General features: G+C 35.4%; 1 protein-coding gene across 1 annotated transcript in view; it reads left to right on the top strand.

The window, feature by feature from the left end:
- LOC100249983 (structural maintenance of chromosomes protein 5) overlaps positions 1 to 17,872 on the top strand; it is a 54,754-nt gene that overhangs the window by 19,260 nt on the left and 17,622 nt on the right. Inside the window, exons 10-20 of the mRNA XM_002272374.5 lie at positions 2,881 to 3,002; positions 3,084 to 3,228; positions 3,324 to 3,389; positions 9,175 to 9,303; positions 9,390 to 9,488; positions 10,439 to 10,604; positions 10,692 to 10,837; positions 11,050 to 11,113; positions 11,200 to 11,324; positions 11,507 to 11,584; positions 12,549 to 12,621. Of these exons, the coding sequence (XP_002272410.1) occupies positions 2,881 to 3,002; positions 3,084 to 3,228; positions 3,324 to 3,389; positions 9,175 to 9,303; positions 9,390 to 9,488; positions 10,439 to 10,604; positions 10,692 to 10,837; positions 11,050 to 11,113; positions 11,200 to 11,324; positions 11,507 to 11,584; positions 12,549 to 12,621 (1,213 nt within the window). The remainder of the gene's footprint in view (positions 1 to 2,880; positions 3,003 to 3,083; positions 3,229 to 3,323; positions 3,390 to 9,174; positions 9,304 to 9,389; positions 9,489 to 10,438; positions 10,605 to 10,691; positions 10,838 to 11,049; positions 11,114 to 11,199; positions 11,325 to 11,506; positions 11,585 to 12,548; positions 12,622 to 17,872) is intronic.

Here is a 17,872-nt window from a genome sequence, read left to right as displayed (position 1 = left end):
AACAAAGCAATCTTCCCACTTCTTCCATCTCCCAATCATTAAAAGGCCTATTGAAATGAGGAGTCCAACTTCCCCTTCTTTCCCCCTCGGCTGTCCAAACTTCATTTATCCAAGCCTCTTTAGACGTTGCTAGAGCAAATAATGAAGGAAAAATCTCGCATAAAGGGGTGTTTCCACACCACTTATCTTTCCAAAAACTCACATTCTTACCATTCCCCACCACAAAGCCAAAAAGAGGGGTTACTAGCTGTCCCATCTTACTTATAGCTTTCCACAACCCAACTCCATAGGCCTCCCTAGCCTCACAAGATCTCCACCCTCCTCTTTCCTCCCCGTATTTCCTTTTAATCACTTGGTTCCAAAGGGCCTTTTTTTCGTTTGCAAAGCGCCAAACCCACTTGCCAAGGAGAGCCCTAATGAAAGAACCAAGACTCTTAACCCCCAACCCTCCTTTACTTTTGTCTACACACACAATCGGCCACCTTACTAAGTGCAGTTTTTGCGCAAGAGCCCCACCACCCCACAGAAAATCCCTTTGAATTTGTTCCAATCTCATCCTGACCACCCTAGGCAGTTGGAAAATAGACATAAAATAGATCGGTAAATTGGACAAGGTACTTCAAATTAAGGTAATCCTCCCCCCTTTTGAGATGTACTGCCGCTTCCACATAGCCAATCTCTTTCGGAATCTTTCTTCTATTCCATCCCAAACACCAACAAATTTAAAAGGAACACCCAAAGGCATTCCTAAGTAGGTGGAGGGAAAATTACCCACTTTATAACCGAACTCATCAGCCAACTCTTCCACATTCTCAACTCTACCAACTGGAATCAGTTCACTTTTTTCCAAATTCGCTCTTAACCCTGACATTGCCTCAAACCACATTAACAACCAGTACAAATATGTCAACTGCTCCTTTTTAGCCTCACAGAAAATCATCGTGTCATCAGCAAACAATAAATGAGAGATCTAGACCCCTTCACCCCTTCTTCCCCGAATCGAACAAGGTATCAAATAACCTTCAACAACTACTCTTTTCAGCAAACAACTAAAAGCCTCCATCATGACTACGAATAAATAAGGCGAGAAGGGGTCTCTTTGCCTTAAGGCCCTTGAGCACTGGAAAAAACCAGCAGGGCTTCCATTCACCAAGACTGAAAATCTAACAGTGGATAAACACCACTTTATCCACCTGTACCACCTTTCCCCAAACCCCATCTTCTCCAACACCGCTAAAAGAAACGACCAGTCCACGTGATCATAGATTTTCTCAATGTCTAATTTGCAAAGAATTGCCCCTCTATTACTTTTCAAAATGGAATCTATTGCCTCATTAGCAATCAGCACTGCATCCACAATCTGCCCCCTCCATAAAAGCATTTTGAGACGTTGAGATCACCTTGGCTAACACTCCTTTCATTCTGTTGGCCAACACCTTAGCTAACCACTTGTACAACCCTCCCACCAAGCTAATTAGCCTAAAATCCTTCAATTCCTCAGCCCCCCCTTTCTTAGGAATCAACACACTCCCTAGTACCTATATTGAACTTCATATTTATGATGCATCACCATGCATGCTCCCGGTAGATTCTATTTTAGCGTATGAGGGGATGCAAATCTCCCTCTCAACCTAAGAGAATACGAAGACGAGCTTCTTGAGAGCTTGAGATTCAAGGAAGGCTAATTCAGTTTTTCCTATATTTGCATCACAAAACAAAAGCTTTTTGGTATGGTATTTGTAGGATAAAAATACTTAGTGGACCGAATCTCAAATTTCCAAATTAGCATCCGATTAAAATTATAGAAACATAAAATTGCGTAGATCTAGAATTTTGCCATGAGTGCTTGATGCCCTTAGGATTGCTCAATTTAAAAACCTATAGTGCATCTCATGCCTTAATTAATTTCAATTAGCCTTTCCCAGACCTTTCTACATTTGTGTCGTCCCAATTGATCATGCAACAATCAATGGAGAGTAAGACACACAATCTAGAAAAGTCCTAAGTTAGGATGAATGGAACAAAATTGCCAATGTTAAATTGCATAGCCTGATGTACTAATAGAGGGGATTGAGCTTCTGTTGTTGAAATTAAACATGTATCCTTTTTCATTGTATATCGGCTTCTTCTTCATGGTCACTATTATTCTCCTTATTTTGGGTATTTGGGGTCCTTACTAGATAATGAGAGGCATATTATTGTGTTGGCTAGAATTTACCAGGAAAGGAGTGAGAAGGAGGTTTTGAAAATAGCACCTCTATGCCTGCTTTGGATGATTTCAAAAGTCAAGAATGGGAAATCTTTTGATAGATTGGATCTGGTTGTGAAAATCAATTTCTCAAATATGTTTTTGTGGTCTAAAGGGGCAGTGATAGATACAAATTTCACCATGCTAGATTCTGCACATGCTTTTTTCTTTCTTTCTATGAGCTTTGGTGTGGCTTCTACCTCCATCCGTATGTTGTGCCTTCCTTTTCTGCTAGGCGCTTCTCTAGGAATAATTTATTTCCCATTAAAAAGAAAAAGCAAGAAAAAGAAACTAAACATGTGTTGAATTCTATATATTTGTGGGTTGAGGGAATTATGTATCTTTTCTCGATTTTGTAGATGAGTGAACTATAGTTTATACTAGGTTTTGTGATATTCTGGAGGTTTCTTCTTTATATCCTTGATGTGCTTTTGGTTTGTGCTTATTTTTCTTGTTTTTCTTTTTGGTTTTTTGTGCAGTTCAGTGATTTTTTTCATGCATGCCCAGAAAATGTGTATATAACCCTGGACATCTATTTAACAAAGGATTTTCTGATGAATGACTGACAATCTAAATTGTCCCAACATGGTTCATGCTTTGACTCCTGTTACTGAATCAACTCTTCTTACCAGGAAAGATTAGGATCTCAAATTCTTGAGCTAGAATTCTCTGCAAGTCAAAAAAGGCTCGTAAAGTCAGAAAAGGAAAAACTCTTAGGTCAGAAGAAAGGAGCCCTGAGGCAGTGTGTAGATAGGTAAATTAATCTTTAGGCAAATTATTATGTCGATAACCCTTCTAGTGTATGTTCAATTAACTTATTACACCCCTCTTGCAGGTTGAAGGATATGGAAAATAAAAATAATAAACTGTTACAGGCATTGCAAAATTCCGGAGCTGAAAAGATATTTGAAGCTTATCACTGGTTGCAGGAACATCGCCATGAGTTGAATAAGGACGTGTATGGTCCTGTGTTGCTTGAGGTGTATATCTAACAAGTCAGATACTTATGTTTCAATAATGAAATAAAGATATCCACTTTGTTCTTTTAATCATATCCTTGGGGTTTCAAATCTAGGTTAATGTGTCACATCGGATTCATGCAGACTATTTGGAAGGTCATATCCCTTATTATATTTGGAAGGTATTCTTAAGTATTATTGTTCTCTGCAGCTTTTGTTGGTACTTTGGTGTCCACGATCAAAATGTCAGGTCCTGAAATCTCCTTTATTTAATTCATCATTTGTTTCTGTGGTCTGTGTTAGGCTTTTTCCTTCTACCTGGATTACTAGTTTGTACTCAGCTTGGTAAATTTCTTGTGGTTTTCTTGATATTGCATAATGAATTTCTTGGGAGCTTCTTGGTTTCCTTAGAAGGAATTGTATATGCAACTGACTTGTGATGGAAACAGGCATGAAAATTGAATAGCATCATTAACTCACCACAGTTTCATCTGAAATGAATAGGAGATGCATTGGGAGATGGATTAAGAAAGTAAAGAAATGAAGGTTAATGCATGAAAATGCTAGTCTTTCTGGAAAATGCATGTTTTAGGTGATCGAGTGTCAGATGTATTCAAGTACTGGACTGCACTGATTGAGGGCAGTTCCCTTTAGCAGCCAGGACTGAAATTGTAGTTTGTCAGTGGTAGGGTATCAGACTTTGGCTAGTTTTGGCCAAATCTTGGTTAAAGTCTCCCTCAATATTGGCTGTATACATTTGGGAAACCATTTGTCCTGTAAAATGCTGATTAAGGAGGTGTTTGAAGTTCAAACTCATTTTTGCTTTATCTTTCTTTTTTTTTCTTTAGAGATATCTCTCTATCATGATGTGATGATGCTTGCAGTGACATTTGTGGGTACTTCTATTTCCATCATTTGCAAGAACATATTTGTTTGATATATAATATTTGTTCCAAATTGTGTATCATGGTCTATCTTCACATTTTTGTGCTAGGGCACATCGATAAACCATTACTAATAACCGGTCTTGATACTTATAATCCAGATGCATGATACATGGACTTGTCAAAACATGAAATGCTTGTGTTGGTATGATTGCTTATTTTGCATCGGATATGAATAATTATATTTTTTGCTTTCTTTTTTAGATAATTGCTTTGTTTTTCATATAATTGCTCTTTTTTTCCTAATAATTGGATTTTTGCTTTCTTGTTTTAGATAATTGCTTCATTTTTTAAATACTTGCTTTTTTTTAAAAAAAAATTTTACATAGGACAGATGGAAGTCAAATGTCCTACATTGGCTAATTATCAACGTTGGTTAGGCCTTATATGTGGGGCTACCTCTATTCTCCATTAGCTTAGACTTTTTGGAATGTATATGGTCCTGCATCATTTGGTCTCAAAGCAAGGTTTGGCTTGGCTTGCCTTGTGCTTGCTGATATGGGTTTTAGCAATTGAGTGGGGGGTGTTTGACATAGGCTGGACGAAAGTCCAATGTCCCATGTTGGCTGATTATTGACATTGGTTGGGCCTTATATGTAGGGCTACCTCTACTCCTTATTAGCTTAAGCTTTTGGGAGTGTATGTGGTCCCACATCATTTTTCCTTTCATATGGTTGCTTTTCTCTTTTTCGGTTAACTGTTGTTTCAGTATATAAAATTTATGGTTATCAACGAATAAATTAATAGTTTTTAGGAATTTTTTTTTACGTGTCTTGTAGTTGTGCCGAAGAAAAAGAAAGGCTATAAAAGAAGAAGAGATGTAAATAAGTGTGGTGTGGTTGAAGGAGGGAGGAGAACAAGGAGTTTATTAGAAGCTGGGTTTTCATGAGCATGTTTAGGGATGTGAGAGATAAATTCGAGATAAGGAGAAATTTATTGGGAAAAAAAGTAATTTGTATTGGAAATCGAATGATATTCCTTGGTGTAGTTATTTTTTATGTACTTATAATTTTATATCTGATTAACTTTTTGCAAGATACATACACTTACGTATATGTCTCCAATTGAAATTATATAAAGTTTTATTAATTTCAAAATAATAAGATTTAAAAATATTAGTATTAGAAATCTGGTTCAATTCAAATTGCATCGCCTTTTATCAAACTTAAAATAATAAAATTTAGTTTTCACTTTGAAATGAGATAGCAAAACAAAATTAAAAATGAATTCATCTTAATTTTAATAACAAAATAATAATCCTATAATTTTGAGAGTATAGTTTGACATGTAATATTATATCGTTTGTGCACATCAAATGAATGTATATAAATTTACAAACACATTTATTTTAACTAGCAATAATCTTATTCAAATATATATTTAAATAGAACAATATATAAAATAAGTACCACTAATAGTAATTTAATTAAATTTACCACAATAATACATTTAATTAAAAATAAAATAATAAAAAATGTTGAAGTAAAAAATTTCAATTATATATATATATGTGTGTGTGTGTGTGTGTGTGAGGGGTGGGGTGGGGTGGTACCTAACCTTATTTTTTTGATGGGCATATGGGGTCCTTAACCTTATGGTTATCATATGGGGTCCCTAACCTTATGGTTATCTTAGTATGCTTCTTGCTTAATACTAATTTAGGTTTTATTATGTCTTATTCATGCACCCACACCCATTATTGGATCCCTTTATAGTCGAATCCTTATATTGTAAGATTTTGGGATGTGGGGGATCAAACACCTAGACGTGTTCCAAGACCTCTACCCAAGCCTGTGTGACATAGATCATGATTTTGAGTGTATCCAAATAATGAGTTATGGAGAATACTAGCTCGGAAGATGGAATCTGAATGTGTCTCGATCACTACCTTATAACTTAAAGAACACAATTTAGCTGAAATTAGTGATGGTAGTGGTATAGCTACAATTGGGGTATAGGCAACAAGGGATGAGAAATGGTGGCCTCACTTGGGCCTTTGCATGGTAAGGCCCTGCCCTTGCTTGCCTCACTTCTTTGTTTTAAGTTTATATTTTATCTAAATATAAGGATATGTTATATATTATCTTTTAGTTATTTTTTATTGTGTATTCTAATAAAACATGTGCTATTAGGTCTATCACCATGCCCATGGTAACACTTTTGGGGCCACAAGAAACCTTTATGTATGGATAAATCATATTGTATAGTGCTAAGGCTGATATTGGGAATTTAAGAGCGAGCCTAGTTTGAATGTGAGAAAAAGAAGAAATGGGAAGAAAATGAGGGATGGTATTGAGAACAATCTCGAAATAAAAATTAACAATAGGAGAAGTATGATCTAAAACACTATAAGTTGTTTAATGAAATATGTATTTCATTCATTAAATAATAATAAGAGTACAATCGGGCCTTTATAGGATAATCAGTCCCACTATTTTTGGTACAACTGAAACTATCTCCTAGAAATAAGGATACATATATTTTCTTAACAACCAGATAATAAAGAGATATTTACTGTTGAATATATACATTTTCTAAATATTCCTACACTTCCCCTCAAGCTGGATTGTACAGATTGTACATCCCTAGCTTGTCTATTATTTTTTCAAACAGTGGCTTGCTTAGGCCTTTTGTCAAAACATCAGCAACCTGTTCGGTTGTAGGAACATAAGTCATGCAAATAGCTCCTTCATCAATTTTTTCCTCGATAAAATGATGATCAACTTCAACATGCTTAGTTCCATCATGATGAACTGGATTATGTGAAATATTTATTGTTGCTATATTGTCACAGCAAGCTTTCATTGGCTTCTTTACCATAACTTTTAACTCTCCAAGTATCATTTTCAACTACAAAATTTCACATATTCCATGTGGGACTGCTCTTAGTCTTGCTTTGATATTACTCCTAGCAACTACAGTTTGCTTCTTACTCCTCCATGTTACGAGGTTTCCTCAAATTAGTGAGCAACAACCTGAAGTAGACCTCCGATCATCCACTGAACCTTCCCAGTCTGCATCGGTATAGACTTCAATGCTTCCTTCTGCTGTTTTCCTAAAGAATAAGCCTTTTCCAGGAGTTCCTTTTAGACATCTCAAGATTCTGTGAACTGCTTCCATATGCTCACTTGTTGGTGCATGCATGAATTGGCTAACACTACTTACTGCAAAGGCAATATCCGACTTGGTATGGGATAATTAAATGAGTTTTCCCACCAATCTATGGTATCTTCCATTATCCATGGGTCCTTGAGCTAATTTGGTGCTCAACTTGATACTGGAATCCATTGATGTATCAGTTGATTTGCAATCAAGCATACCTGTTTCCTGTAAGAGATCTAAAATATACTTCCTTTGAGATACTGAGATTCCCTCACGGTTCTGTGTAACTTCCATTCCGAGAAAATACCATAAGCTTCCCAGATCCTTCATCTCGAAGTCCAAAGTTAGCTTTTCCTTCAATCATTCTCTTTCTCCCTCATCATTACCAGTCAAGATGATATTGTCCACATAAACTATGAGAATGGTTACCTTCTCATTTCTATGCTTATAAAATATGGTATGGTTTAAGTGAGCTTAAGTGTATCCTTGATGACATAGAGACTTTGAAAAACTATTGAACCATGCACGAAGAGATTGTTTCAGGCCATAGAGTGACTTAGTCTACAAAATTTTCCAGCTCTACTTTCCTTGATGAATCCAGATTGCAGGTCCATATAGACCACTTCCTCTAAATCGCTATTGAGGAATGCGTTTTTCACATCCATTTGTTGGAGAGGCCAATCTAAATTTTCTGCGAGTGAGAGAAGAACTCTGATAGTATTTAATTTGGCAACAAGAGAAAATGTTTCTTGATAATCAATCCCCTGGGTCTAAGGATACCCCTTCACTACGAGCCTTGCTTTGTATCGTTCAATTGATCCATCGGTTTTGTATTTGGCAGTGAATACCTATTTGCATTCTACTGGTATTTTCTCTTCAGGCTTTTGAACTATGTCCCGTGTTCTATTTTTTTCTAGAGCTTCCATTTCCTCCATGTTAGGTGCTTTTAATATATTCTATATTTGCCTATCAAAAGAAGGGAAAAAAAAAATCTATTTCATGGTCCTTTGCATGGAAGCCTAGGTCACTAACCATAAAGTTGACATGCTGGCCAAGAGAGGAGTCTTCTTGTTTGTTGAGTCTTTTTCCCTTTCTTTTTCTTTATTTTTATCAGAAATACATGAGATCATTTATATTAATTAAAAAGATTAAGAAGGATGAGACATTCTTTCACAATATAAAATTTGTTCAAAACAAGAAAAGACATCCTCTTTCTTTGAGTTTATTGGGAACCTTATCTCACTTGAGTTTATTGTGCTCATGTTGTCTAGGTGTATGGTATCTTGTTCTCTGGAGCTGCGTTTTTTATTATTCCTTTTCCCTTTGTTCCGATCATCCTTCTTTTTACAGTTTTCTAGATAATAAGGTTTCTATAAAAGAAGGCATCTGGATGGTAAATTTATCTTCATGGATAAAGTATGGATAGAAATACCCTTTTTAGAAATGCTATGTATATCGTCTATCAAAAAGAAATGCTATGTGATCAAAATGTCCTTTGTTAGACCTCATGAGTACCCCAGACATTCAGGCGAGAGCATGAACAAATGAACACTAAAGCATTTTTCTGAAGGCTTCACCTGGTTTCAAGGGCTGTAAGCTTAAACTGAAGTCAACTATGAAGCCACATATTAGCTTGTTACACTAATAATTCTATCCTAAATTTTGGGATGTAAGGGCATGAAAAGGGTGAAGCAGAAGTTATTTAAAAAGTTGTTTGTAGGTCATTTGCTAAAGCATTTAGAAAGGAAAAAATCTGCATATTTTCTGGAATCTGAAGTTTACACTGGTGTAGATGATCAAATCTCAAATAAAGGTTTTTGTTTCTTTGGTCTTTGATCAAATTGTGCTAAAATTTCTTGTTAAAACTGAAATTCTGTGTCATATTTTTGGTATCTCACTGAATTTTTTTCTTGAATTGCAGTCCTTCATAACTCAGGATCCTGATGACCGGGATTTCTTAGTAAAAAACTTGAGGTTATTTGATGTTCCTGTCTTAAATTATGTGCGGAATGAAGATCGTCATAAAGAACCCTTTCAAATATCTGAGGAGGTATTATCCTTGAGGCCGTAATTGAAATGTTCTATTGAACTATAATCAGTATTTTATCTTGTTTTTTTATTTTATTTGTTTGGCAGATGCGCAAACTTGGCATCTCCTCCCGGCTTGACCAAGTGTTTGATTCTCCTGATGCTGTCAAGGAGGTTTTGACTAGCCAATTTGCTCTGGAACATTCGGTATGATCACTAAGGTTCTTTATTAATGTATCTTTGATGAATTATTTAGCATGGAAGCTTTCCAATTGGGCAGGGTGTCGGTCACAACTCATGACACTCCTCCAACATACACAGACATGGGTTGGAAATCCCTACAACAATCCTAGTTATAAATTAATATTTTGCCCTCACACATGACTGACATAGTTTCAATATGCAGTGACACTGCTGTTCTGTTTAATAAAGAAAAAGAATATAGTTCTAAAGATAAATTATTATAAGAAAGGGGCTTTGGTATAGGCTAATAGGATATACTGCAAAGCTTCACCATTCAATATATATGTATGTATAATAAAATTTTATATAATTAGTTGTCAAAAGGGGGTGCTGCCCATCTACATCAGGTGTGTATGAAGAGCAAGAAGACAGGAGGAAGAAAGAAGGGGAAAAAAGGAAAAAAGAAAAGAAAAGAAATGAAAGACTCTTCACTCCTTCAGGACCACTGAAAACATCAATGAAATCTATAAGAGACTTCCATTTCATACTGATCTTCCAGAGCATTCCAAAAAAAAATTCTCGAAAACAATTTTCAGCTGCAACTTTGACCAATCCAAGCCATCAAAGATTCTTCTGTTGCTTCTCTTCCAAATACACCAACTTAAATATTATGTGGCTGTAAGCCATACTTTCCTTTTCCCCTTTCTCAGCATCCCTGCACAGTCCAATATGTGTGTGTATGTATACTTAAAGCGAATGTGTATTCTTATTCTGCATTATTTATGACCTTTTTTAAGATTTGTCATTTCAATGTATCTTTGGTTATTGTGTCTGCGTCTATGCTACATAGATTTCTATATCTGGGTATTCTGTAGGATCAAAGCCCCGGATGTTAGGAAGTTGGACAATTTGGTTTCAACCATATTTGGCTTGTGCAACTTGATAACTTTCTAACTCTTGTGTACTGTTTTTAGTATATTGGATCCAGGGAAACTGATCAGAAGGCTGATGAGGTTTCGAAATTAGGAATTTTGGATTTTTGGACTCCAGAAAATCACTACAGATGGTCTGTTTCTAGATATGGTGGTCATGTTTCAGCAATTGTTGAACCGGTGGCTCGCTCACGTCTTCTTGTCTGTAGTATGTTTCTACATACCTTTCTTTATGTTGTATGATAGAAAAAAAAAAAAAAAAACATTGTGATCACTCTAAGTAGCCATTTTCCAGGTACGGATACTGGGGAAATTGAAAGGCTGAGGTCCAAGAAAAAGGAGCTTGAAGAGATCATTGATGATTTAGAGGAAAATTTCAAATCACTTCAGATAGAACAAAGACTTTTAGAGGATGAAGCAGCTAAACTTCATAAGCAGCGGGTATTTTGAAACGGATACAAAAAATGTCCTTTTAATTGTTTGAATAATGAGACATGAGTATTATTTCTGATTGTTTGTATGTGTACCTATGTGCACACCACAGGTCAACTCAATTTAACAGAGCTTTAAACTGCAACTACTTTGCTTGGCTACCTGAAACCATCTTATCAGTCAATCACTCATGAAATATTTATTTATATTATGTTCTTTAGGAGGAGATTATCAATACTGTACAACTTGAGAAGAGAAAGCGTCGTGAAATGGAAAACCGAGTTAGTAAGTATAAATTTCTTGCGTCTGTTTTGAAAGCCTTTTATTCATTCTGTGTTTTGTAAGTAATGCATTGTCTGGAATGATACCAGGTCAAAGAAAACGGAAATTAGAGTCTATGGAGAAGGAGGATGACTTGGATACAGTTATGGCAAAGCTCATTGACCAAGCTGCAAAATTTAACATTCAACGGTACCAATGTGTAATTGAAATTAAGGTGAAATTGCTTTAAAAGCTAGGTTTCATGCTTCTTTTCTGTACTTTTAGTGTCCTGCACATGTTTATATATGGCAGTTTTTGTTAAGAATTAACTTCAAACTGATATTTGGCATTGCAATACTTGTTCTTTTGAACAATTTAGTTGCTTCTTTTTCTTTACCTTTTCATTATTGTTGACAGAATTTACTCATTGAGTCAGTTTCCTACAAACGAACTTTCGCTGAAAAGCATATGACCTCCATTGAATTTGATGCAAAGGTATATGCTCAGTTTTATTTGTCAGTGCTGGTTAGAGAAATGCTATTTAAGCTTCATTACACGTCATTTATCTTGATCATGATTTTATTTGTAAATTTTGAGGATCAATTCACTTATAGGATGTGATTCCCTAGTTTTCTCCTAATGTCCCTTGATTACAAACTCTCAGGAAAAAAATTGGATGATGGCTTTTTAGATATTGTTGTATCCACAAGTTTTGCTCTCTATCATCCTCTCTCTAATAGGTTTGCATGACTTTTTTGGATTTCTGCAAGTTCTGTCTCTTTTTCATCCATAGTTCTTTTTCTTATTGTTTCAATATATATTCTAAGATGTGTTTTCACTGTGGCCCATCTTTTTATTGGCACTTTAATATGATAAACTGTTATTAGCCTAACACAGGTGGATGGAACTCTTACTCTTGACATTTTCTGTAAACGGTTTATGGGAGACTAAGACCTTGAAAATTTTCAAACAAAGATAAAATATATGGATGCATCAGTGAATATACCATTATAATTTGTAGCATCTCTCTTGCATATTATCTACAAGCCTTTTTCTTTTCAGAAATGATGTATGTTTTATAAACTTGAATATGATTAACTTGTGTGGCAACACCTCAGTGAACAATTTACAATAACTTATTATCTTTACCACAAAATATATAAATGATATTGTCACCTTGTTCAATTACAATTCATAGAGATACAACAAATGACTTCTATTTGCTAGATTTAGTTCGAAGCATAATGCAATTTTCAAGGAAGAGAAGAAGACCAAAACATAGCTTTGAACCTTTAGCCTCTAATCGTACTGTCAATCTATTACTTGTGTACATACATTAGGTTTTCTTACGTTGTCCTTCTAAATTTCCAGTTTGTAAGGATTTGGCATACATGAGATAACCTATCTTATTTTCTATTTCAGATTTAATTTTTGATTTCTTTTGTTGACAATGTCTTAGATTAGAGAATTGGAAGTTGGTATCAAGCAGCAAGAAAGGTTTGCTATGCAAGCATCCTTGCACTTTGAGAATTGTAAGTAATTTAAGCTTTTTGGTAGGAATTTGTTAAAGATTCTTTCCTCTTGTTTCTTATTTGATCTTATTTTTTATATTGCTTTTATGAACTTTGAGGTTTGATATCTTTCAGAAATAATTTATGATATCATTTTTTGGCTTGTAAAAGTTGTTATGTTCAAGGATGAAATTATCAGAAACTGACAAAATATTGGTGACTAGATTTTAGTGAAATTTAAGGAAATATGTGATAATATGCTAGAATCGCTAACATATGTGATAATTTGCAGATCAGGATTTCCGTCGTTATCATTTAGGTGTAGGGGTCTAACCCATTGGAACAACTAACCCTCCTCTTCTTCTCCTTCCTTGGCTGAAATTTCCAAGAAGTCAAGGACATCTGTCTCTGCAACTGTTATTCTCAACCTTGTAATAACAAAAAACTAATTATTGAATCTTGGGGTAGGCAAGATGATTCCGTTGCATGGTGTGGATTAGAACCCAATTTCTCTCATAGGTTAAAGGTGATGTTCATTTGGGATAGAATCCTGATGGCTAAGTTCCTCAATGTAGAAGCTTTGTTCCCATACATGAACCACCATTCAATTGTTAGCTTTGACATCATTTTTTTGTATTTTCAATTTTTTAGTGAAGCCATTTGGTACCCGTTGTATACATCCTGTATACTTTGGTGTATAATTTCTTTGACGCTATCTATAAATTCATTTTGCTTACTTATAAAAAAACAAAAAAGCAAGCAACACACAACGCTAAAAAATTTACTCCTAGCACCACTTCTAGATATCCATAATGTGATAAATGATAACCAACATATCTAAAATCTCTCTCAGCATCATCCATTTAAAACCTGCTAATGAGAATGTATTGCCACATATGCCCTTGAGGCCTGGCTCCAGTGGTAAAGGGATGGGGTGGGTTTGTGGGAGGTTCTAGGTCCAAGTCCCAATGGGGACAAAAATTTACCTATAAGAAAAAAGAATGTACTGCCACATGTCATAAGCAAAAGGAAAATCGAGAAACAGGTGGTTGGCAGATTCCTTGTTCCACCTTCATGGAATGCATCTACAAAGGCTGATGGCTCTATGAGGCATCCTAATTTGAAGCAGATTGTTAGTGTGCCCCTTTGTATGAGCTACTAGCCATGCAAAGGCTTTGACTTTAACCCCTCTAATTTAACCTTACCCTTTTAATGCTATCAACTTCTAAAACATTGCACCCCAAAGTTGTGTTGCTCCTTTTTTTCTTTTATTATTTAACTTCCAAACCATCTGCATTTATATTAAAAAGATAAATGCAAGGACAAGCAATCCTTCGAGGATGTACAAAGCATTCTTTCTTTCATTTTCATCCTTCATGCTTTAATTTATAGGTCGAATTTCCTTAGCCTCTTCCCCTATTGGATAATTAGGCTTAGATTATGAATAATCACTCTTGGGAGACACTTGAACGTCTATCTTACTGAATTACTCCATTTTTACTCTTGTAGTAAAATTGCATTTCTTAAATTCAATATTTGTCCCACATATCTTTAGACCTGTTAAATTCTAATGCCACTCTCCAAATTTTCACTGTTTATCCTATTGAAGTTTCATTCTTTGGAATAGTTTGGACAAGCAAATTATTTCTCCTCATTTATCCTTGATAGGATTTATACTGAAGGGATTTTTTAGCTTTTTTTTTTTCTCTCTCTCTCTCTGTTTTGTTCCTTTCTATTTGGCTTACATTTGGTGGAAAGGGTTCTCATCCTTCTCCCTTTGTAACTTTCCTCTATTTATACTACTTCTTTCATTTCTTATTAAGCAAAAAGGTGTACTAAAGACCTTGTTGTGTGTATATATACTTAAATGTAAGTATAAGAAATGGGATAATGGCTTTGCCCGATTGGAGAGGCATAACAGTTTCTCATTCATGGTTAGGTCGTTTCTTGGTTTCTAAAGATTAAGAAAGTCATTTCAGTGGTCTTTTGCAAGGTATCCTACCAAAACTAGTGTCAGATCATTCACTTATTTTGCTTGATGGTGGTGGGATAAGGAAGGGCAAATCACCTTTCAAATTTCAAAATGTGTGGTTAAAAGTGGATGACTTTAAAAACTTGCTAAGGAGTTGGTGGACAAGCGACAATTCTTGCAAGACTTACAACTATATTCTAACAAGCAAAATCAAGGCTCTGAAAACAGATTTAAAGGTGTGAAATCTAAGGTGTTCGACAATGTCTCTACTAGGAAGGAGGTAGCCTTGAACAAGATGGATGTTTAGGATACTAAGGAAAGGGAAGGAGATCTTAGTGTGGATGAAACTAAAGTTAGTAAGGTTGCAAGGGACGAGTTTCAATAGTGGGCTTTGTTGGCAGAGGCTTCTTGAAGATAGAAGTCTAGGGAAATTTGGTTGAGGGAAGGGGATAAAAACACTAAATTCTTCCATAAAATGGAAAATGCCCATAGAAGAAGTTCTTTGTTGGGATTAAGGTAAATGGAGGATGGTTTTCTAAGGAGAAGGAAGAGGTATCTCAATCATTTCACAACCCTTTATATGACTTTGGGGATGGGAGACTAAGTATCAGTGGTTTGTCATTGGGGAGGTTGAGTAGAGATGTGAGTGTGGCTTTGGAGGTCCCATTTTAGAAGGAGGAGGTTTTGCCAACTCTTCAATCCATGAGTGAGGATAGGGTGCCAGGGCCCGGTGGTTTCTCTATAGCTTTTTGGTGGCATATTTTGGGATTTTGTAATGCAAGAAGTGATTGGTTTCTTCAGGGAGTTTCATGAGTATGGGTCTTTAGAAAGAAGCTTAAATGTCACTGTTCTAGTGTTAATTCTTAAGAGAAAAGATGGGCAAAGGACTTTTAGTTTGTTGGGTGGTTTATACAAGTGGCTAGCTATGGTCTTGGGAAATAGGTTGAAGAAAGGGATGGGATCAATTGTTTCTATCTCTCAAAATGCTTTTGTTGAAAGATGACAAATTTTGGATGTGGTGCTAATAGCTAATGAAGCAATAGACTCAAGACTAAAGAATGGTCTGATTGGGCTATGCCCATGTTTAATTGGGCTTATTTCCTAGAAATCCTTGACAAAATTTTGACAAAAAGTAGATTGGTTAGATCAATTAGTGTATTTCTACAACGAGCTTTTCGGTGTTTGTGAACGGTACATCCACTAGGTTCTTTCGAAGTTCTAGGGGTCTGAGGCAAGGGGATCCTCTTTCCCTTTATCTCTTTGTATTAGCTATGGAAGGGTTTAGTGGTTTGCTAAAGAAGGCTAAGGGGAGAGGTTTCATTTCAGGGTTTAAGTGTCAAGGGAGGGGATGGAGAAGAGGTGATGTAGGAAAATCCTGACATGGTTGCCTATAATCAAATAGATGGACTAAGGTTTTTATCTTTTAGGGTTTAAGGAGATAAACAAGGGATAAAGCTTATGACAACAAAATAAAATAAAATAAAATATAGAAAAAGAAGATAAAGAGAAAAAGCGATAGAAACCTTGGAGTTGCACTAGGGCTTGTAGGAGTCTCACAATTGAAAATTGCAAAGTATGCAAGAAAGTATAATATTATTTGTCATCGATGAATACTTTGGTTTGCATTAATTAGCCTTATTTATAGGCTTCTCTAAGAAATCCAAATTCAACTAGAGTTCTAATAACTTATTATGACTCTAACTCTAATTCTCCTATAATCTAATTAGCTACTTTTAATTTGACTCTAATAAATACTAATCCTAATTTAATTTCAATTATTGCTTATTCCCTTGATGTATATCTTGAAGGTTCATCCTCATCGGGAGATGTCTCACCTTTTATTCACAAATAACACTATTTATTGTGAAAGGAACCATGGTTAAGTAGTTTACTTTAGTTTGATCTTCTTGTGGTTTGAAGAATTATCAGGTTTAAGCAAAAGAGTGAGTTAATTCTGGTGGGCAGTATTTCTAATGTGGATGATCTAGTGATTGAAATGGGTTACAGGAAGGGGATGCTTCCTACTATGTATTTAGGGCTCTCTTTAGGGGTGTCCTATAAATTGACCATGTGTTTGAATTTAATGGAAGATAGAGTCCACAAGAGGTTGGCGAGGTAGAAAAGATAGTATCTCTTTAAAGGTGAGAGGCTTAGTGTTATCAAAAACACCCTTTCAAGCCTGCCCATTTATCAAATGTAACTATTTTCCATGCCGAAAAAAGTAAGCTTAAGGCTTGAGAAGTTTCAAAGGGACCTCTTGTGGGGTAAGGGTTCTTTGGAGAAAAAGTTGTATCTAGGGAGATGAGATATTGCTAGCAAGGAGAAATTTGATGGAGGTCTTGGTATTAGAAAGCTTTTCATTCTCAATAAGGCACTTATGGGATAGTGGTTGTAGAGGTTTACATCCAAAAATGAGTCTCTTTGGAAAAGGGTTATTTTTGCCAAGTATGGGGAGGGGGTTGAGTTGTGGAAGGCCATTAGGAGTTGGGACATTATTTGTAGAAGAACCTTTTAATGGAAACCATGGTAGAAGTGTGAAGTTTTGGAATGATATATGTTGTAGTGATTTAACTCTTAAGAGAATCTTTTCCCGCATTATATTCCATATCCTTGACAAAGGAAGCTTGGGTGGCGAAAGTTTGAGGCTCCCACGAAGAGGGAGGGATTTGGAATCCCTATTTCTCAAGGAATCCAAATGATTGAGAGTTTGAAAGGGTCCAGGAGTTTATCTCAAGACTCCAAGGAAAGGCATTGAGAAGGAATGAAGATGATAGGTTAGATTAGTTGGATGCTAAGAAGCGGAAGCTTCTAATCAAATCCTTCTACCCTTTTAAAAGGTAGCAAAGAGATGTTACTTTCCCCTTAAAGGCTATTTGGAACCCATTGCCCCCAATGAAAGTAAGATTTTTTGTGTGGGAAGCTTGTTGGGGAAAGGTTTTTAGGATCGACTGCAGAGAAGACATGGTTCAAAGTTGTGGTATCGGTCATTGAATCGGAGGGTACCGAGGCACACTGGTCTCGATGTCTTAGCTCGATATTGGACGAAACGCAAATGAGATAGATTAAAAATTCAAAAAATTATAAAAATATTATGAAAATTATTTTAAAAATTAAATATAATTAAATAAACTTAAAAACGTATTAATATAATAATAAATGAAATGGTTTCAATATATTATTAATAATAAATTAGCATAGAAAATAATATACCATATATAACATGATTACCATATAAAATAATACATTAACCAAATTTAAGCAATTCATATCATAGCTTACCATATAAAATAATAATCTTCA

The sequence above is a fragment of the Vitis vinifera genome, chromosome 13 (assembly GCF_030704535.1).
Source record: "Vitis vinifera cultivar Pinot Noir 40024 chromosome 13, ASM3070453v1".
NCBI classification, from domain to species: Eukaryota; Viridiplantae; Streptophyta; class Magnoliopsida; order Vitales; family Vitaceae; genus Vitis; species Vitis vinifera.
This window is presented reverse-complemented; position numbering and strand designations above follow the sequence as displayed.